The 22,232-nt window shown below is 35.4% G+C and overlaps 1 protein-coding gene across 4 annotated transcripts in view; it reads left to right on the top strand.

Annotated features, from left to right (window-relative positions):
- LRBA (LPS responsive beige-like anchor protein) overlaps positions 1-22,232 on the top strand; it is a 764,757-nt gene that overhangs the window by 329,834 nt on the left and 412,691 nt on the right. For all 4 annotated transcript variants that reach the window (XM_007999974.3, XM_007999973.3, XM_007999976.3 and 1 more), the window contains one exon: positions 21,571-21,737. In XM_007999974.3, the coding sequence (XP_007998165.2) occupies positions 21,571-21,737 (167 nt within the window). The remainder of the gene's footprint in view (positions 1-21,570; positions 21,738-22,232) is intronic.

Raw genomic sequence — 22,232 nt, 5'->3', positions numbered from 1 at the left:
TTATCATATACTGAATGCCTATGTGTTTGGGGTCAATTTCTACTTTGTTTTTTTTTCCCATTAGTCTATATGTGATTTCATATACTAGTGTCAAACTAGTATATTAATCAACTTAATTATTGAGTCTTTGCAATGTGTTTTGATACTAATAGGTCTATGTTCCTCCTGTTCCTCCTCCTCTTCCTTCTTATTGCCCTTTTGAATCTCTTTTGTCAGAATTCTTTGGCTTGTTAATCTAACATTAGATTCAGCTCATCTGGTTCAAAAGAGTGTTTTTATATGATGTTCTTGGGCTTTTCAGGCATGCACTCACATCATCTGCAGATATTGATAGTTTTAGCAACTTTTATTGGTACCAACTTACCAACTTTTATTCTTATAATTACTTTTCCTTGTCTAATTGAATTGACTTCTATCACCAGTGTGATGTTAAAAATTAATAGTGGGCATCTTTTTCTTATTCCTGACTTTAGCAGAGATGTTTCAGTGTTTCCCTACTAAGTATGATATTGCCTTTGACCTGAAGTATATATGCTTTATCATTTTAATGAAATATTTATTCAGTACTTTTTTAGAGTTTTTTTGTAAATGAAGAATGTTGTTCAATTTTGTCATCCTTTAGTGGAGCAGTGGAGTTGATATTCATAGTATACTTTTTTCAATGTTACGTATGTCAATATTATGCCAGTATATTTTAGTCTTAGTTTTTTCTTTAATCTTGCCAGATTGTATCTACTAATGTTTTATTTGTAATTTTCATGTTCTATTCTTAAATTGGGTTGTGGTTGTTTTAACTTTCTATGCAGTCTTAGTCGTTTGTGAGATTTTGGCTTCAGTATTATACTTGCCTCTTGTAAATAATTATACAATTTCCATTCTTTTTTCATGCCCAGAGACAGGGTGGGTAGCATTGGAATTACCTTCTTTTAAAGGTTTGATGGGATTCACCTTTAATGTTACTGACTATAATGCAGACCTCATTTCCAGTTTCACATTTCCAAAAATCTGCCATATTTCTTTACCTAGGTGTTTTCTTACCCCTTTATATTCACTTTCTCTAAAACTTAAATTCATCGTTTTTCCTTCCTGACTTTTCATTAGTTTTATTAATAAAAGCAAAATGGTTTGAAATTGGGAAATATACTCTTTATTCTAGACAGCTACAGGCTCTTAAGAATCAGAAGCCTCTGGTACTATTGAAGGGGGAGGCGGATTTGGGCGAATAAGTTGAAGTCTGTGCCATAATCCCCCTTTACATTTCTATTTTTAAACTTCTGTCAAATTTTTATTCATGTAGTACATGATACATCACGTCATGTGAATTCATTTTTTATGTAACCAGCAATATTACAAATATTACATTACTTGCTACAACAAGCCATTTCCATAGTATAGAATCTGTTGTATGTGTTAAGTAAATACTGAAATCTTAGTCTATATAAATGCCTTTCAGTCACATATTCTTATTATGAAAGATAAATTTTGTCATTAATTGTCATTTTCAATTATCATTGTTAAATAGACTGAATTTAACAATTTTCATGGTTTGGTTGATGCCATTTTTACATGATAGTCCAATCTAGTGATTATCAATTTATTACAAATTATATTTTCACTTTACACAATCACAAAAATATAAATTCATTTATTTCTGTGCTGCTGCTTGAACTTAATTTGTAATTGGTTTGTGTTTGTATAAGAGCTATAAGCATATGAACTGCTTCTATATATCTATAATCCAGATATGCCCAAATCTATTGTTATTGACACTATTATATAAATAAAATAAAAAATTCTTTTAAAAATAGAATTCAGGTACTTCCCAGAAGGTTAACCTGAAATACCCTGACTTAAGAAAAATTTGATTTTGATCAGTGACTCTTTTTGTGTTTTAATTCATTAATTTTTGAGCTGGAGAATACTGCAACAAAGAAAAGAAGAAAAATATAACCGTAAATAATAGTGTAAAGTAAAACGAGAACCTTCTCCAATATCTTTGCCCCACCAAGAGGCAAGACAATGTTTTGGCACATAGCATTTTAGTCTTTTTATTATGAATGTATATTTGTGTATCTATTTTATAATATAAAACAAATATAAAATATACACATAATTGTTTTGAGTCGATGTCTTGCTCTGTGGTTTAGATTGAAGTCCAGTGGTGTGACCATGGTGCATTGCAGCCTCTAACCCCTGGGCCCAAGTGACCCTCTCACCTCAGCCTCCGAGGTTAGCTGGGACTACAGGTGTGCCTCACCATTCCTGGCTAAGATTTAAATTTTTTTTTTTTTTTTTTGTGGAGATGGAGTCTTGCTATGTTGTCCAGGAGAGTTTCAAACTCCTGGGCTCAAGTGATCTTCCCACCTTGGCCTCCCAAAATGCTAAGATTACAGGCATGAGCCACTTAGCCTGGCTCAAAAATGGGATATTATGTGAAATGTTCTGTTCGTTATATTTTGAGCTAATAGTTCTTTTTTTTTTTTTTTTTTTTTTTTTGCTAATGGACTCTTTGAGAATGTAACCTTGATAAATTCATACAAATATAACACATTTTACATGTAATTTTTACATGTTTATGGATTCTGTCTTGAGATTTGCTTATGTAAGGATTTGTATGGTTTGTATGTATCACTTCTCTTATTACAGTCATGTAGGAGAAATCGTTAAATGCTAACCTTTACTACCTTTTGTTTTGTTATGGACATTACATTAGCAATTTCTGCATTATATTCTTCTTGGACAACTTGTGAGAATTACTTTTAACCGTTAAAATGTTTTGAAATTATTGGTGTCTACTGAGGGAAACAAGTATTACATATTGACTAATTTATAAAAGGATTTGTTTTATTTTAATTTCAGTATCTAGTATAGGCTTGGAACATAGGAAGCTCTCAAGGAAGCTCTCAAAGAATTGCTGAATGAATGAAATTGTCAGTAGTAGAAGACATACGGTAGGACTAAAGAAGATTTCCATATCCAGCTAACATAAATTTGGGGGATCAGTTTTTCATGTGAGATCCTAGATTCTTTAATATTAAGATAATATTTTGTTAAAAATTACCTTCTGTTTATATCCCAGTAGAGACAGCAAGTAAGAAAAGTAGTAATCACTTTGTTCCCTAGCATTGCTTACTGGATTGTCACTGCTTTTCTTAATGAGCTTTTAATGATGTATAAAGGCAAATAAGTTTTTTTTTTTCTTTTTGAGATAAAGTCTTGCACTGTCGCCTAGGTTGGAGTGCAGTGGTGTGATCCTGGCTCACTGTAATCTCGTCTCCAGGGTTCAAGAGATTCTTATGCCTTAGCCTCCCGAATTGCTGGGGATTACAGGTGCCCACTACGACGCCTGGCTAATTTTTGTACTTTTATTAGAGACGGGGCTTCACCATGTTGGCCAGCCTGGTCTCGAACTTGTGATCTCAGGTGATCCCCCTGCCTCGGCCTCCCAAAGTGTTGGGATTGCAGGTGTGAGCCACCATGCCGTGCCGGAATTTAAATCTCTATGAAAATTATTTCTGAACTTACAGTTTGATAGTTGAAATATGGACTTTGTATAATACTTGAATGGTTTTTTTAAGGGTTAAGTGTTGCTTTGTTAAAGCATGTTTAAATTCATGCTTAAGAGCGTGAATTTAAAATATTTAATTACACATAAGTTGTAAAATTGTTTTTGCAGTCTATAGTGTATGATAGAAAGCACAGATTTGGGATTTGTAAGAACTAGGATTTAGGCGTTGTTCTGCCGCTAATTAACTATGTAGTGTTGGATAGGATACTTAATTTCTTTGCAATAATATGAGGTTCCTTAAAGGTCATTAGTCTAGTCTCAAATCTGTAGCTTATAATATTTTTATTCTAAAACATAGGTTGTGAAAGGGCAATATTATTTATTTGGAGTCTCACCTATGTAATTATCTTGGTATTTCCTTTTCATTCACTTTTGTTGATGATTGAAACTACACCTTGAATATATGTTATTTCTGTTTACCTTGTTCTTTTCTAATGACTTGATATGTTTTTCCTATTTGTGCATGTAAAATTGGTAGAGTGCAAAATGTCTTGAACTCTAAAGATTAGTTGAATGACAAACTTTTTTCCCACCTTTGTTCATTATCTCATTTTTACCATTACTGAATTGAACTCATTTTGTTTCTCATTTAGTTGTTAAAATACAGTGCAAAAGAAATCTTATATACTATTTTTTCTTACTAGTTTTTAAAGTAAACTCGTAATTAGGAGATAGTGCAAAAGTAATTTTATGTGAACCTGCTATTTATGCTTTCCTATTTGTCTTTTCTTCTTTATTCTCCCGCTTGATTTTCTCCTAACTTTTTCTCCTTAGTTTTCTGTTTCTAGTTGGCCACCTTATCTTAAAAACCCTAAGTGAGAAGAAGGATGGTCAAAGTCAAGGACAACCTTTTTAAAACTAAGCATACCATTATTTTGCCCAGGATGGTTCTGCCTCAGTGATTAATGTACCCCTTTGTCTTCCCACATTCCTCCCTCGATGTACGCTTTGTGTTGATCACTTTTGTCATTCAGTGAAGAGATGGTAGATTGACAGATTTCCTGTCATCGTAGCCTGATAGCAAAGTATTAGAATGTCAATTATCATCCCAGTTTTGATACCTACTACTATGGCGGTTTTGGACATTTTAGCTAATGTCTTTATTTATATTTCTCCATCTATAGGGTAGAAACCATGAAATGCTAAGCTTGACAATATTTGCTTTATATACACGCAGTCATGCACCACATAACAATGGTTTGGTAAATGACACACCACATATACAATAGTGGTCCTATGAGATTTTAATGGAGCTGAAAAACTCCTGTTGCCTACTGACATTGTAGCCATTGTAATGTAGTGTAACTCATTACTCACGTGTTTGTGGTAAGGCTGGCGGAAGCAAACCTGTGTTTGTTTCCATTTGTATGAAAGCACAGCACAATTATATAATACTTGGTAATGATACTAAACGACTGTGTAACTGGTTTATGTATTTACTATGCTATACTTGTTATTTTAGAGTATATTCCTTTTACTTATTTAAAAAAACATTAACTGTAGAACAGCCTCAGCCAAGTCTTTCAAGAGGTATTCCAGAAGAAAGCATTGTCATCATAGGAGATGACAGCTCCATGCTTGTTACTGCCCCAAAGACCCTCCAGTGAGACAAGATGTAGAGGTGGAAGGCAGTCATATTCATTATCTTGACCCTGGATAGGTCTAGCCTAATGTGTGTGTTTGTATCTCACTTTTTAACAAAATTTAAAAATTAAAAAAATACAATTTAAAAATAGAATAAAGTTTATAGACCAGGCACAGTGTAATCCCAGTACTTTGGTCAAGGTGGGTGGATTGGTTGAGTCCAGGAGTTTGAGACCAGCTTGGGCAACATAGGGAGACCTCATCTCTACCAAAAATAAAAAAGTTAGCCAGGGGCGTGGTGGTACACCCCTGTAGTCCTAGCTACTCAGGAAGCTGAAGTGGGAGAATCACTTGAACCCAGGAAGTTGAGGCTGTAGTTAGCTGTGATTGTGCCACTGCACTCCAGCTTCTGTCTCGCCAGAGCAAGACTCTGTCTCCAAAAAAAAAAAAAAAAAACTTATAGAATAAGGATATAAAGAAAGAAAATATTTTGGCACAGCTGTACAATGTGCGTTTTAAACTGTGTTATTACAAAAGAGTTAAAAAGTAAAAAAAAATTTTAAGTTTATAAAGTAAAAATGTTGCAGTAAGCAAGGGTAATTTATTGTTGAAGAAAATAATTTCTAATTAATTTAGCATAGCCTAAGTGTGCAGGGTTTATAAAGTCTACAGTAGTATACAGTAATATCCTAGACCTTCACATTCACCCACCACTCGCACACTGACTGACCCAATGCAACCTCCAGTCCTGCAAACTCCATTCATGGTATGTGCCCTATACCATTTTTGTTTGTTTGTTTTTTTACCCATTTTTATCATACCTTTTCTATGTTTAGGTATACAAATACTTACCATTGCGGTATAGTTGCCTACAATATTTAATACAGTAACATACTGTACATATTTGTATGGCTCCTAGGCTATAAACAGTATGATATTTGTCCTCGTCGTTAAGCCAGACTGTATATACACATGTAAACTGTTGCTTTTCTGTTTTCTATCATTGTTCTTTTCTTCACCTTTGATAAAAATAATATCAGTTAATATGAGAAATACAATGCCGATTGAGTATTCTGTATCCAGAGTGCTTGGGACGAGAAGTGTTTCAGATTTCAGGTTTTTAAAGATTTTGGAATATTTTTATTATATTTACTGGTTGAATATCTCTAATCTGAAAACCTGGAAATCCAGAATGCTGCAATGAGCGTTTTCTTTGAGGGTCATGTTGGTGCTCAAAAAGCTTCAGATTTTGGAGCATTTTGAATTTTGAATTTTTGGATGAGGGATACTCAACCTGTACCAGTATAACCAACTGACAAGTATTCTAGTTCTTTTTAATGTCCAATTGCTGTAGTTTGAATACCCAAACAGTGAGAAATGATTATTCTGCTGCAGTTGACCTGAGCTCTTACTACATAGTCAGATCAAATTGTTGACTAATCTTGGCATTGTCATTCACCAAACCATGTGAGCTAAGACACCACTGCTGCACCTTTACATCAGGATAATAATGATGTTTACCTGTAGCTATGTTGTGAGGAATAAATGGGACTTGATAAACCTAATGTACCCACCTCTCTGAATCCATATTAAGTGTTCAATAACAGGTATTTTTTTCTTCTAAGTAATCTCTGGAAATTGAATGCTTATATGTGCCACAGTGAATCTAGGCCTCTTACCTCTGCTATCAGGTTCCTGTCCACACTATTGCTGGATAGAGTTGTGTCAGAGCTCTGAAGGATACTCTTCCCATCTTACAAACAACTTTTCTAGGCAGTAGCTGTTTTTCTTTATCCTGTTGCCCAAAGCATGAACATAGACCTCTCCCTTTCTCTTCTGTGGGCCTTGCAGTGATAGAAGGGCACCACAATGCAGAAGGGGAAAACAAAACAATACTAGTTATTGCATCTCCTAGGATTCATAGGCCACACTCTTGAACAGGCAGTTTTCTCTTGACTCTGTCTCTTTCTCTCCCCAGGCCTTCTCCCTTGGCCATGTTGCAGAAGCTAGTTCAGCTCCCCAACAGTGAGAGCTCTTTTGACAAGATTCCTTCTCGAGTTCAGGCTAACCTGCTTCCTGTCTTAGAGAAGAATCTTGGTTTTTCCTCAGTCCAATGTTACCCTTTTTTCTTGCCTCAGGTTGAGTGATAACAGTACCATCAAATTTTTTTAAGGGAACTCTTACCCCAGTTTATCATATATGTTCTGGCTTCTACAGATCTGGACTATGCAATAATAGTATTTTTCAGTTTTCATATCCAAAATCTTGTGTATTTAGTCTTGAACACACTATTTTTAGAGATTCTTCCATGATGTGTTTTACCTTGTCTTACTCTCAACTTTAGCCTTTTGAAAATGACCAGGTTAAAAGAAAGGCCTCAATATTGTCTGCTGTTACTCTTCTGTAGGTATCTTTTGAACATCATATTCTCACCTGTATAAGGCACAGGTATATACATACATATAACAAGAAATAATAATTTTTGAGCTGTTTGTAAAACTAAAGGAACTATCATTGGGATAAAGGAAGACCACTCAAAAGTGAATCGATGAGTCTTTGCAGATTGTTAAGTGATGCTGTACCAGGTTAAGAAAACAGCTATTTTACTTGGATGTTTAGTATTACTATATTTCTATTAAAGCTAGCAAGCTAGAAAAAGCAAAAGGTTTATATGTAGGTAAAACTGTTGCAGGCAATGTTGATCAAATTGAATCCAAACTGGAAGAGTGTTTTTTCATTATTTTCTCAGTATGTTCTTATAAAATATATTTTGAAAACCAGACCTCTTAATGCTGTTGAACATCTCTTCTAAGAAAATGTCTGAATATATCCCCCATAGATATATCGAGCCTTTACTTAAGCTTTCAGTTTATGGTATCTTCTGGTTATCTTAACCGTAGACCTGATCATGTACTAATGTAAAGCCTTCCTTTTCTTAATGGATTTTAAAATAAAGATCAATAAGAAACTAAGCTAATTAAAAATCTTTACTGTGTATTTCATACAACATTTGTTTATAATTTAAACTTTTCTCATGTGCATTTAGAATATTTATTGTTTCTGGTTTATTAATAAAAATTAAAGCACTGAATATAAGATCAAGTATTTTATAATACAAAGTATTTTATTTTGCAAAGCAAGTATTTTACCATACAAAGCAAAATGGCAATACTTGAGTTGATAAAAGTAGTTTCCTTCTACATATCTTTTTATATTATACATAAAATATATGTATAAATTATTACATATATTTTTATATTAGTGCTGTTTAAGTGTCCTCTGCTGACCAAATTACTTCTTAGTAATCCACAAAGAGCTGAGTACAGAAATTGAATATTTAAAGAGTTTTACAGCTTGAATGACTGGCAGTGTCATCAAAGGCATCAGTGCTCAATGTATTTAAAAAGGTTAAAAAAACCCAAAAATGGCCCTTCACTACAGGTGGTTTGAGAAACAGTACTTATAACCGAGTTAATATTCAGGTGTGTTGTTTTGAAATGGTCTGTGTTGGCAATACACTTGAATATGAATGAAAGAAATTATAGCATTATAACAATCATCAGCTGAGAAATATAAATCTAGTTAATATTTTATATGTTAAAGGATTTATATAAACCTTTGAGGAATAATTCCTTTATGAAGGTAATTGGTAAAAATATTAGTTACCCAAGGAAAATATAAACATGCATCAGCATATTTAAAAAGAGAAGGCTCTTTATTACATGTCTCATTCTGTTATTCCTATCTTTGCTTAAAAAATGCATGTATTTGAGCTTGTTCTCTTCGTTTTTGGCCTCTTTTATTTTCTATATTTTATTTTTTCTATCCCTTTCTTCTTGGTGAACAGGTACTTAGCCTTTAATTCCTCTGTGAAACTCTCCCTGTTTTTTTTTTTTTTTTTTTGGGAGACGGAGTCTCATTTTGTCACACAGGCTGGAGTGCAGTGGCATGATCTCAATTCACTGCCACCTTCACCTGCTGGGTTCAAGCACTTCTCTGCCTCAGCCTTCCGAGTAGCTGGGATTACAGGCACCTGTCACCATGCCCAGCTAATTTTTGTATTTTTAGTAGAAACGGGGTTTCACCATCTTGACCAGGCTGATCTTGAACTCCTGACCTTGTGATCCACCTGCCTTGGCCTCTCAAAGTGTTGGGATTACAGGTGTGAGCCACTGCACCCAGACTTTTTTTTTTTTTTTTTTGAGACGGAGTCTCCCTCTGTCGCCCAGGCTGCAGTGCAGTGACCAGATCGCAGCTCACTGCAAGCTCCGCCTCCCGGGTTTACGCCATTCTCCTGCCTCAGCCTCCCGAGTAGCTGGGACTACAGGCGCCCACCACCTCGCCCGGCTAGTTTTTGGTATTTTTTAGTAGAGACGGGGTTCACCGTGTAGGCCAGGATGGTCTCGATCTCCTGACCTCGTGATCTGCCCGTCTCGGCCTCCCAAAGTGCTGGGATTACAGGCTTGAGCCATCACGCCCGACCTTTTTTTTTTTTTTTTTTTTAAACTTTTTTGAGGCAGGATCTCTTCTGTCACCCAGGCTGGAGTACAGTGGTGTAATCTCGGCTCACTGCAGCCTTGACTTCCTGGGCTCAAGCAATCCTCCCACCGCAGCCTCCCAAGTAGCTGGGACTACAGATGTGTGCCACCATGCCTGGCTAATGTTTTTTTTTTTTTTTTTTTTTTTTTTTTGTAGAAATAGGCCTTTGCCATCTCTACAGTCTGGTCTGGAACTCCCTGAGTGCAAGGTATTCATTTGCCTGCCTCACCTCCCAAAGTGCTGGGATGACAGACATGAGCCACTGTGCCCATCCTCTCCCTGATTCCTAACAGTTCCTTATTTTTCTGTCTTTCCAAACATACTGTCTATAACTCTTTGAGCAGTTATCTCATAGCTTATTTCTATCTCATATTGTATTTATTTTACTAAACTACACTGAGATGCTGGAAGACAGAAACTATTTGTTATGTATTTTGATAACACCACAATTAAGCCTACAATAAATGTTAGGTGTTACTATTATATGACTGGCTATGTTCTAATCGTTTCATGCCTATTGTTGATCCTCCTGAAAAGCATACCACATCATCTCCTCTTTTATATGAGGAAACTGAGGCACAGGGTTTCAAATAATTTGCTGAAGCATGAATGTATCAAAACCAAGAGTTAAAACTCAAGTCATCTAGCTCTAGAGTTGGTGCTCTTAACTACATTGTTAATTATGATTTTTATACATAATTGCTTTTTTCTTTCTGGTTTTCATGCTTGTTCTTGAACTACTTTTATTTGAAATTTGTTTTTGTTTTTGAGACAGGGTCTCACTCTGTCAGATAGGCTGGAATGCAGTTGCCTGATTATGGCTCACTGTAGCCTAACCTCCTGGGCTCAAGCTATCCTCCTGCTTCATCTTCCCAAGTAGCTAGGACTACAGGTGCATGCCACCATGCCTAGCTGATTTTTCTATTTTTTGTAGAGATAGGATTTTGCCATGTTGCCCAGGCTGGCCTTGAATTCTCCTGGCCTCGAGATTTGCTGGCCTTAACGTCCCAAAGTGCTGGGATTACAGGTGTGAGCCACCACGTCTGGCCTTGAAATTTAAGTGTGAGATTAACCTATTTGTAGTAGCCAATATATTTATTCATAAGTAGGAGACCTTGCTAATACAACTAAAAGACCCTAGTTTTTTATGCTTTTAAAAACCCATTGGTTAGGTAGAGTTTAAAGATGATAGGATTTCCTTAAGATCATCTAATTCTTTTGCAGATTAGCAAAAAGTAAAGTTTAAGAAATTAAAGCTTCTTAATTTATCTGTCTGTGTGTAACCATTTATACATAATATTTTGTGAAGATACACACTCATCCCTCTGGATCCATGGGGAATTGGTTCCAGGACTAACTGCAGATCAAAAATTGGTCAAGGCCTGGCTCTGTGACTCACACTTGTAATCTCAGCACTTTGGGAGGCTGAGGCAGGAGGATCACTTGAGGCTAGGAGTTTGAGACCAGCCTGGCCAACATTGAGAGACCCTGTCTCTACAGAAAAATATTATCTGGGCATGGTGATGTGTGCATGTAGTCCCAGTTACTCATGAGGCTGAGATAGGAGGGTTGCATGAACCTGGGAAATTGAGGCTGTAGTGAGTTGTGATCATGTCACTGCACTCCAGCCTAGGTGACAGAGTGAGATTCTGACTCAAAAGCAAAACAAAAAATTTGATTGAATCTGTGGATGTAGAACCTGGGGATACAGAGAACTGATTGTTATTTTTGTCTCATACTATAGTTTTAAAATATAATTCTTTGGTTTCAACCCTATCCTTTGCTTACATTTTATGTTATTACTATTTTCTTGAACACAGATAGTAGCCATAGTTTACTTTATTTTCCAAACAGATGTATGATATATGTCTGCATTGTTGAAGGATTCACTTTGTCTTTTTGGAAGATTTTAGATATTTGTGGGTTTTATCGTAAATAAGTACTGTAAAGAAATAATGAAAACAAAGTATTATGTGTGGAATTGGCACACAAGTAAAAACTGTAGCCTTCTTATTAGTGTTGGCTTGTTTTCCCAAATATTATATATACTTAAGAGTTCACAGAAGAAAAAAAACGTTTTGAAACAAGTTTTTTATTACCAAAAGTGTAAAGCAAAAGAATAGAAGAACCTATATTAATCTTCAAATTATTTAAAAATATTGTCTGAGGACTATAGTTGGTAAAGATAAGAACCCAACACGTTGTATCCAGTCTATTAAAACAAGAAGAAATGGAAGAGATACTTTGATAAGTGTTTTGCCTGTTTTAACCTTGAATGCCGTTATCAGGGGAAGGGAGAAGGGGGATGCTGCTCTATCTGTTTCATTGGCTTAGGCTTTTTCATGCTGAGAGAAATCAATACTTCGAGTCATTGCATGACAGAGGAATCACTTCAGAATTAAAGATGGCTGTCACACATTATCATGGGTTGACTTTTGTTTGCTGTCGAGATTTTTAAGCTTTCATTTTTCTGTCTTTTCTATGAGTCTTTCTGAGTTTCTGTAGATAGCTTTTTTTTTTTTTTTTTTTTTTTTTTTTGTGAGACGGAGTCTCGCTCTGTGGCCCAGGCTGGAGCGCAGTGGCCGGATCTCAGCTCACTGCAAGCTCCGCCTCCCGGGTTCACGCCATTCTCCCGCCTCAGCCTCCGGAGTAGCTGGGACTACAGGCGCCCGCTACCTCGCCCGGCTAGTTTTTTGTATTTTTTTAGTAGAGACGGGATTTCACGTGTTAGCCAGGATGGTCTCTATCTCCTGACCTCGTGATCCACCCGTCTCAGCCTCCCAAAGTGCTGGGATTACAGGCTTGAGCCACCGCGCCCGGCCTTTTTTTTTTTTTTTTTTTTTTTTTTTAAAGATCACGCTTTAAATCTAAGGTAAAGGATCAAGTACAAAGACCTCCAAAAGTGAAATATTGAGGAACTTCTTCATTTATTGTCCCTGAAGTGATATCACTTTTAAATTGTTTTCAGTGAGACAAATAATTTATAGTGTAAGTGATTTTAAGACAAATTGAGAAGTAAAGTACTACACTTAAATGTGTTTAGCAGAAGCAATGCTTGGTTAACTAAAAATGTAATAATCTGTAGCCATGTAATAGAAAGAAGGTCCTGAAATGGAATGATGTACAGTTTGATTCCATTATATAGGAATGACATCTTACTCTAAACAGTGACTACCTCTCTAGAAAGCAACTGACCAAACAGGGAGGAAGTAGAAAAGAGAAATTTCTTTTCCTTTTTTATGGCATTGTTCTTTGATTTGTTTTTAAAAGCAAGTATGTGTTTCTTTTAAAAGTCTTAAAAAGAGGTTTTAAATACAAAACTTTTAGACCAACACATAAATTGTTTAATTATCATTAAACATTATTAATTTAGGAAAAGGGCTTGCTATTTTATCATTAAAATTGTGTGTAATTTATTTTTATTTCAAAACTTAATAAGAACTTAATTGCAAACTTAATAACAATTTGCTTTTTATAACCTGTTTCTTTAAAAATATATTACTCTGAAAACCTATCTTTAGAAACAATGTATGTTTAACATCATTAATTTAATTTTTTTGTGATACTGAAACAAACAGTTTGTGAGAAGTCTTCTAGCTGTCCAATCACAACCCCTTTCTACCCTGTTAAGGTAACCACTGTTCTGAATTTTATGGTTGACATTTGCTTTTGTTTTATTCTTTTAAAACTTAAGTATGTTTCTTTTAGCACTATAATTTCTTGCACAATTTTTGATCCTTACATAAATGGAATTATAATATATGTATTTTATTCTGGAAATTTTATTTCAACATTATGTTTCCAAAATTTAATTATTTTCTTACATGTTTCAACTCCACTTTCATTACTACATAGTATTCCATTATGTATAGACTGTTGGCTGTTCATTACCTCTTTCTACTGTTGATAGGCCATTGGATTATTTCCAATCTTTAGCTTTTATGAATATGTAGGCCATTAGTTTTTTAATAATCTCTTTTGTTTGGTTGGTTGTTTTAAGTGTTTAGCTATTATGAATAATGCACTTTGAACATTTTATATGTCTGGCACATGTCCTCATGCATTTCTGTATGGTGGAATTACTTGATTACAAAATGTTCATATTTTTGCTTTTAATAGATATTGCCACACTATCTTGTGAAAGTATATACCACACCCAGCTTCAATGTAGAGTTGTTCTCATTGTTCAGCATTCTCATCAACAATTGACTGGTAATTTTTATTTTGGCATTCTGGTAGTTGTACTTTTATTTTGAATTTTTAAAAGAATTGAGTCTATTCTGCTTGTTATATGTTTTCTGTTTTTTGCTTTTGTGAGTACATGTTGCTCCCTTACCCAGTTTCTTATTGGTTATCTGTCTCTTCCTCATTTATTTGTAGAAGGTATTTACCTATTTGCTATATGAGCCTATTTTTTGGCATGAGTATTTTAACTGCTTTCTCCATCTATACTTTGTGCATTCACTTTTTAAACACTTCTTGCTGGGCGCGGTGGCTCATGCCTGTAATTCCAGCACTTTGGGAGGCCGAGGTGAGTGGATCGCTTGTGCTCAGGAGTTTGAGACCAGCCTGGGCAGCATAGTGAGACCTCATCTCTACAATACATAGAAAAAATTAGCTGGGCGTGGTGGTGCGTGCCTCTAGTCCCAGCTACTTGGGGGACTGAAGTGGCAGGATCACTTGAGCCCAAGAGATTGAGGTTACAGTGAGCCAAGATCACACTAGTGTACTCCAGCCTAGGCAATAGAGTAAACTCTGTCTGAAAAAACAAACAAACAATTCTTAAATAAACTTTATTGAAGTATAGTTTGCATGTAATAAAATTTTAAGTATACAATTGGAGGAGTTATGATAAAGGTGTGTATCTGTGTTACCATTACAATCAAGATATAGGAGATTTGGGTCATCCTCGAGAATTCCCTTGTGATCCACTGTGGTCAATTCCTCTCCATATACTCATATCCAATCCCAGACAACCAGTGATCTGATTTCTGTTATTATAGATAGTTTTATCTGCTATAAAATCTTATATGTGTGGAATCAAATAGTAGGTACTCTGGGTTATTTTGGCCAGCATAAACTTTCTGATATTTGTTCACATTGTTGTGTGTATTATTGATTTGTTTTTTAAAATACTAAATTGAATTATTTTGTTTATCCATTCAGCTATAAGCAGATATTGAGTTGTTTTCAGTGTCTGGCTTTTATGACTAAATACACCATGGACATTTTCATACCAGTTATTTTTGTAGAAATATGTACTTACTCCTTTTGAGGAAATACCTAGGAGTAGAATTGCTACATGCTCCTGTAAGTATATGTTTAAGCTTACAAGAAATTGACAAACTATTTTCCAAAGTAGTTGATGACTTTACAATTCAACCACCAAGGTAGGTATGCGAGTTCCAGTTGTTCCATGTTCTTGTCAGTGCTTGGTATTGTAGCTCTTAAATTTTAGCCGGTCTGGTGGGTGTATAGTGATAGCTTATTGTGATTTTTATTTGCATTTCTCTACTGACTAAGCATCTTCTCATGTGCTTATTAGCCAGTTGTGAAATGCCTGTTCAAATCCTGTGCTCATTATTTTTAATTGGGTTATTTGTCTTATTTAGTTGTATGAATTCTTTATATATTCTTTAAAGAATTCATTTGTCATTTATATGTATGTTAAATATTTTTTCTCAATTTGTGGCTTACCTTTAATTTTATAAATTGTTCTTTTAAAGAGCAGGTGTTGGGCCAGGCGTGGTGGCTCACGCCTGTAATCCCAGCACTTTGGGAGGCCGAGGCGGGCAGACCACAAGTTTAGGAGATCGAGACCATGCTGGCTAACATGGTGTTTGTTTGTTTATTTATTTATTATACTTCAAGTTCTGGGATACATGTGCAGAACGTGCAGGTTTGTTACACAAGTATACATATTCCATAGTGGTTTGCCGCACCCATCAACTTGTTATCTACATTAGGTATTTCTCTTAATGCTATTCCTCCCCTTGCCTTCCATCCCTGGACAGGCCCCTGTGTAGGATGTTTCCCTCTCTGTGCCCATATGTTCTCACTGTTCACCTCCCACTTATGAGTGAGAACATGCGGTGTTTGGTTTTCTGTTCTGGTGTTAGTTTGCTGAGAATGATGGTTTCTAGCTTCATCCATGTCCCATGAACTCATCCTTTTTTATGGCTGCACAGTATTCCATGGAATGTATGTGTCACATTTTCTTTATCCAGTCTAACATTGATGGACATTTGGGTTGGTTCCAAATCTTTGCTGTTGTGAATAGTGCCTCAATAAACATGCCTGTGTATGTGTCTTTATAGTAGAATGATTTATAATCCTTTGGGTGTATACCCAGTAATGGGATTGCTGGGTCAAATGATATTTCTAGTTCTAGATCCTTGAGAAATTGCCACGCTGTCTTCCACAATGCTTGAACTAATTTATACTCCCTCCAACAGTGTAAAAGCGTTCCTATTTCTCCATATCCTTTCCAGCATCTGTTGTTTCCTGACTTTTTAAATGATCGCCATTCTAACTGGCATGAGATGGTATCTCATTGTGGTTTTGATTTGGATTTCTCTAATGACCAGTAATGATGAGCTTTTTTTCATGTTTGCTGGCCACATAAATGTCTTCTTTTCAAAAGGGTCTGTTCATATCCTTCACCCACTTTTTGATCGGGTTGTTTGTTTTTTCCTTGTAAATTTGTTTAAGTTCCTTGTAGATTCTTGGAATTAGCCCTTTGTCAGATGGATAGATTGCAAAAATTTTATCTTATTCTGTAGGTTGCCTGTTCACCCTGATGATAGTTTCTTTTGCTGTGCAGAAGTTCTTTAGTTTAATTAGATCCCGTTTGTCAATTTTGACTTCTGTTGCCATTGCTTTTGGTGTTTTAGTCATGAAGTCTTTGCCCATGCCTATGTCCTGAATGTTATTGCCTAGGTTTTCTTCTAGGGTTTTTATGATTTTAGGTCTTACATTTAAATCTTTAATCTATCTTGGGTTAATTTTTGTACAAGGTGTAAGGAAGGGGTCCAGTTTCAGTTTACTGCATATGGCTAGCCAGTTTTCCCAGCACCATTTATTAAATAGGGAGTCCTTTCCCCATTGCTTGTTTTTGTCAGATTTGTCAAAGATGAGATGGTTATAGATGTGTGGTATTATTTCTGAGGCCTCTGTTCTGTTCCATTGGTCTTATATATCTGTTTTGGTACCAGTACTATGCTGTTTTGGTTACTGTAGCCTTGTAGTATAGTTTGAAGTCAGGTAGTATGATGCCTCCAGCTTTGTTCTTTTTGCTTAGGATTGCCTTGGCTATGGCCTCTTTTTTGGTTCCATATGAAATTTAAAGTAGTTTTTTTTCTAATTCTGTGAAGAAAGTCATTGGTAGGTTGGTGGGGATAGCATTGAATCTCTAAATTACTTTGGGCAGTATGGCCATTTTCATAATATTAATTTTTCCTATCCATGAGCATGTAATGTTTTTCCATTTGTTTGTGTCCTCTCTTACTTTTATGCAAAGAATGAATAGTAAAATTAGGTAGAGCCATGACATCTGGAAGGAAAAATTAAATATTGTCTCTATTCATTTACATTTAAAGAGCTAAAATGGTCAATTTGTCTCTTTACTGTGAGTGACTGAATTTCTTCTAAGGAGTTTTATTTATCCTATATTGAGTTTCTTCATTCTTTGGTTATAAATCTTAGGTTTCCTTAGCAATAATCATGTAAAATAGAATTGTTCCCCAACTGCTTATTTTTTTTCTTTTTATAATCAAATATTTTGTGGCCATGTTGTGATGTTATATTATCTAGTTTATATAGTGCTTACAATAGGAACACAGAAAAGTTGATATAAAACATAAAAAATTCTGCCTTAAAATTGAATGAAAATTTTAGATCTGACCTTTTATGTTACTGATAAATAGCAATATTTGTTAATGTCTCTTGTACCTCCACTCAACCTCCAAATACAAGTATACATACATACACAAATATGTATACTACAAATAAGTAATATGTATTTGATTCTAAAGTAAATATTTCTTATCTCCACATGACTTTGAATGATATTTCATACATAGAATTTATTATTGGTTTTTAAATAAGAACATCTTCAAATTACATTATAAGGACATTTAAATAAATAGTTACAAGTTCATTATATCTTTATGAAACATTCTTGTTTGGTTTTCTTTTATCATGTTTCTAGGTCAGATGTGACCCTAATGTTCCACAAAGAGACAGAGATTGATAATCAGGAAAGAATAGCCCTTTAATGTGATTTATATCTATAGATTTTATGTCAGATATGAAAAGTTGCTGTTCAAATTGTAAAGAAGGATCTATTAAAGAACACTTTAAAGCATTTTACCATTGAGCTTACCTTGAGCCCTTGTTTTGAGAATTATGCCTTTTTGAACAAACTTTAGTAGCTCATCAAATGTTTACAAAATATAATTTGATGTTAAATTATTATAATATTAATGAGATAGAAATGATAAGCTATTTAATAATATGTTTTTGGTTACTTTTAATACTATTTAATATGAAGGCATGTGGTGTTTCATAGCATTTCAGAAACCAGTGATTTTGTAAATCTCATCAGTAGATTTGAATTTCCTTTTAGGTGAAGTTGGACAAGGACAGATATGGATATATAGTAGAGAATGTTAGAAGTTTACGGTTCTGTGGGTGTCTTATCGTTTCATACCCTTTGTTTTAGTGTATGGTTGGGTTAGATATGAAATAACCTATAGAATGTTTCTCAGTTCTTGAGTGAATATATAACAATATGACATATCAGTGGACATTTTTGTTACAATGAAATAATTTCCTAATTATCTTCACTTAAACTACTGCCCTTTCATATATTTCTTAATCATTTTCTTTTGTTTGCTCAAATCATATTTTTGACAAGTGAACTCTCTTGTGGTTTGTTTGGGTCAATCTTTTAAAAAAATATAGCATATGGTCCAGGTGTGGTGGCTCACGCCTGTAATCCCAGCACTTTGGTAGTCCGAGGTGGGCGGATCACGAGGTCAGGAGATCGAGACCATCCTGGCTAACACAGTGAAACCCCGTCAATGCTAAAAAAAAAAAAAAAAAAAAAAAACAACAAAAAAAACCCACAAAAAATTAGCCTGGCATGGTGGCAGGCGCCTATAGTCCCAGCTACTCGGGAGGCTGAGGCAGGAGAATGGCGTGAACCCAGGAGGCGGAGCTTGCAGTGAGGAGATTGCGCCATAGCATTCCAGCCTGCGTGACAGAGCGAGACTCTGTCTCAAACAAATGAACAAACAGACAAACAAAAAAGTACAGTATATCAAGTTTACTTTTAATTTCTCATCAGTTAATCTAGTTCTTATTAGGATTTATTTTCTCCACATCAGTGTTTAAATAAACAGTTTGCCTTTACCAGTGAACATCTCTGAGATGTTGAACTCAGGTACCCTCAAGTACCCTCACAGAGGTTGCCCAGGATCTTCGGATTGATGCAATCTTAGATCTAGTGTAATCTGCTAATTTTACAGATTAGGACATTTAGACCTAAAGAGGTAAGTGAGTGAATTGATCACGACTGACAGGAGATATTAGCAAGGGTGATACCGTAACCTGGTTTTTGTTTAGCTTCCCAATCTTGTAGTCATTTGTATAAGTGTACTCTGACTCCTGTGACTTTTTTCTATACTCATTCTACATTCCAGAATTTCTGCAGTCTGTTACTCGTTCTACCTGTATTTTGTACTTGGGTCAAACTCTTGCTTTGTCCCTCCCTTGTTTTTCTGCCTTGTCTTTGCTTTAAAGGTTTCCTTTATTCCCACCCAAAACTATCTTCTAAAATTCCTCTTTATTAAATTCAGCTTTTCATCTCCCTAGCATAGTGTTTTGCACATACTAAGATATTTGATTCCTGGCCGGGCACAGTGGCTCACGCCTGTAGTCCCAGCACTTAGGGAGGCCGAGGCTGGTGGATTGCCTGAGCTCAGGAATTCGAGATCAGTCTGGGCAACATGGTGAAACACTGTTTCTATTAAAATACAAAAAAATTAACTGGGCGTGGTGGCGGGCGTCTGTAGTCCCAGCTACTCGGGAGGTTGAGGCAGGAGAATTGCTTGAACCTGGGAGGCAGAGGAGCCAAGAAGATTGTGCCACTGAACTTCAGCCTGGGCAACAGAGCAAGACTCTGTCTCAAAAAAAAAAAAAAAAAGTATATATATATATTTGATTCCTTGTGCATGTACATATACAGCATGCAAAGGATGAATTGCTTTTGGTGTAAGGAACAAAAAAACCATTTTCTTTTTGGATGTTTCTACTGGTTTACAATGAGCAGGAGTTTATTGGCTCTTAAAAAAGTCTTTAAAAAGTCTCATAGGGGTTCTAAAGGTAGGCTGGTCTTGAGAATTTGATTGATCCGGAAGTTCGTGATTCCATCTGGAAGGAGCTCTATTTTTCCTCAGTTTTCATAGTTCTGCTCTCATTTTGGCTGTATCTTCAGGCCAGCTGCCCTCATGGTACAGAGAGCTTCCAATACTCCTAGAATTGTGTGCTGCTTCTTTTACACCCTGAGAGGAAGGAGGGAACTAACTGTCCAACAAAATCTTGAACTTTGCCCTACCTGTACCAGTTTCATCAAGTGTCCTTCCCTACCAGTTTGCCAGTGTGAGTGTGTTTATTACCTGATTGGTTTAGGACAATCAGGACTCCTGTTTGTTGCTGGGGTGGTGGTGGGAGTAGTGCATGGTAGCAATTTATCAAAACTGGTATACTGTAGGAGAGGCAAGCATCCACAGTGTATATTCCATATGTAAACTAGTGATGTTTGTTCCAACATCAAGTTTAGGTTACTTATCTATCAAAGAATGTGTGTGTGGGGGTGGTGGGGGAGGACACCAGTAGACACTGAATAGAACAAAGGACCAAGTTTACATCCATCTTTGTTTTCTTATTTTAAACAGTGCCTTAACTACAGTATCATAAACATGACACCACAATCTTCTGAATTTCAAAAGAAGAGAAATAAGCATTTTGGAAACTAGCAATTATAGTGTATCTGATTACTGACAAATAATTCTAAGGTTTTTTTTTTTTGGCAAAATTGATATCTAAGACAGTGCTTTTCAGACTTTAATGTATATAAATTGCCTGAGAATTAAAATTCAAACACAAAGTGAATAGATTTGGGGTGGGGCATGAGACTCTGCATTTTAAATAAGATCCCAGGCAATCCCAGTGCTTTTGGTATATTTTGCTAGGACTTAAAAGACCAAACAGTTTCATGTTCTAAAGGTGTTTAGAACTAGCTCAATTTACTATTGTAAGCTGCTGTTGTCTCTTTTCTGGCCCTCTGCAGTAGCCTCATAACTGCCAACTTCACTTCTCTTGTCCCACTACCATCTATTCTCTAAATAGCGGCTATATGCGTAAAATTCTCTACTGGGATTCCATTACATTTGAATAAAATCTAAACTCCTTACCATAATACAAATGATGTGGCCTTGGCCTGCCTTTTGAAAATTATTTCTTACCGTTATTCTCCTTATTCACTACGTCTCAAGTCCTTTGCAACTTCACTTCATGCTATTTGTCGTGCTGGGCCCCTGCTTCTTACAAGACTGTCTTTGTCTCATTGTTCAGGTCTCTACTTGAATGTTTACCACTTCTGAGTGTATCTCATGATTGACTTCACAGAAGTAAATTCTTGTGGGATGTTTTACTGAAAGAGCAGATCACTAAATCTCAGTCGTTAGGTTAATGAGGAATGTAAAAGTAGATTTAAAATTTTGGTTGTTTTGATTTAGGGTAAAGATTATTTCATAATGGATTTTAAAGGTTTTTTTTTCACATTTTTTATAGTATTAATTTTTTTTCTCTCCAAGTCACTGTGTGCCCAGTATTCTGCAGAGAAACGAGAAGATGAGAAGATGTGTGATCATTTGATAAGAGCAGCAAAATATCGTGACCATGTGACAGCAACTCAACTAATCCAGAAAATTATCAACATTCTCACAGACAAGCATGGAGCCTGGGGAAATTCTGCAGTGAGGTAAAGGGATACCTTTAGGATTTGGCCACTGATTTTCTGTAGATGGCTTAGGTTTAGATAAATGACTTTGGATATGATCAAAGCCAGATGAAGAAGAGAGTAATTTAATTTTGTATTTCATCGTCTGTATGAATTTAAAGCCAAAGGGAAGAAGAAAATCAGTATGGGTACAATTATGGATCTTTATAGATCCATATTTATCCAACCAGTAAGGGTACAATTGTGGATCTTTGTAGATCAGTTTCCTCAACTACTTCCAAAATAATATTTTCTTTATCTGCTTATTCCTTTTGAAATGAATTATTAAGGGAAGCACTTAAACTATCTTACTATCTATACTTATAGCCAAATTTTTACATATATAACATTTTATTTTAAAAAACTATGCTGTTTTTATATTTTTTAGTTATTTGAAAATAACTGTATTTTCAAAGCATAGTTTGGAAAATGTAATAAAACATTTTTTTTCTTATGTTGCAAATTGCAGGACTGTGG

The sequence above is a fragment of the Chlorocebus sabaeus genome, chromosome 7 (assembly GCF_047675955.1).
Source record: "Chlorocebus sabaeus isolate Y175 chromosome 7, mChlSab1.0.hap1, whole genome shotgun sequence".
Classification (NCBI taxonomy): Eukaryota; Metazoa; Chordata; class Mammalia; order Primates; family Cercopithecidae; genus Chlorocebus; species Chlorocebus sabaeus.
Note: the sequence above shows the minus strand (reverse complement) of the source record. Positions and strands in the feature narration are given on the sequence as shown.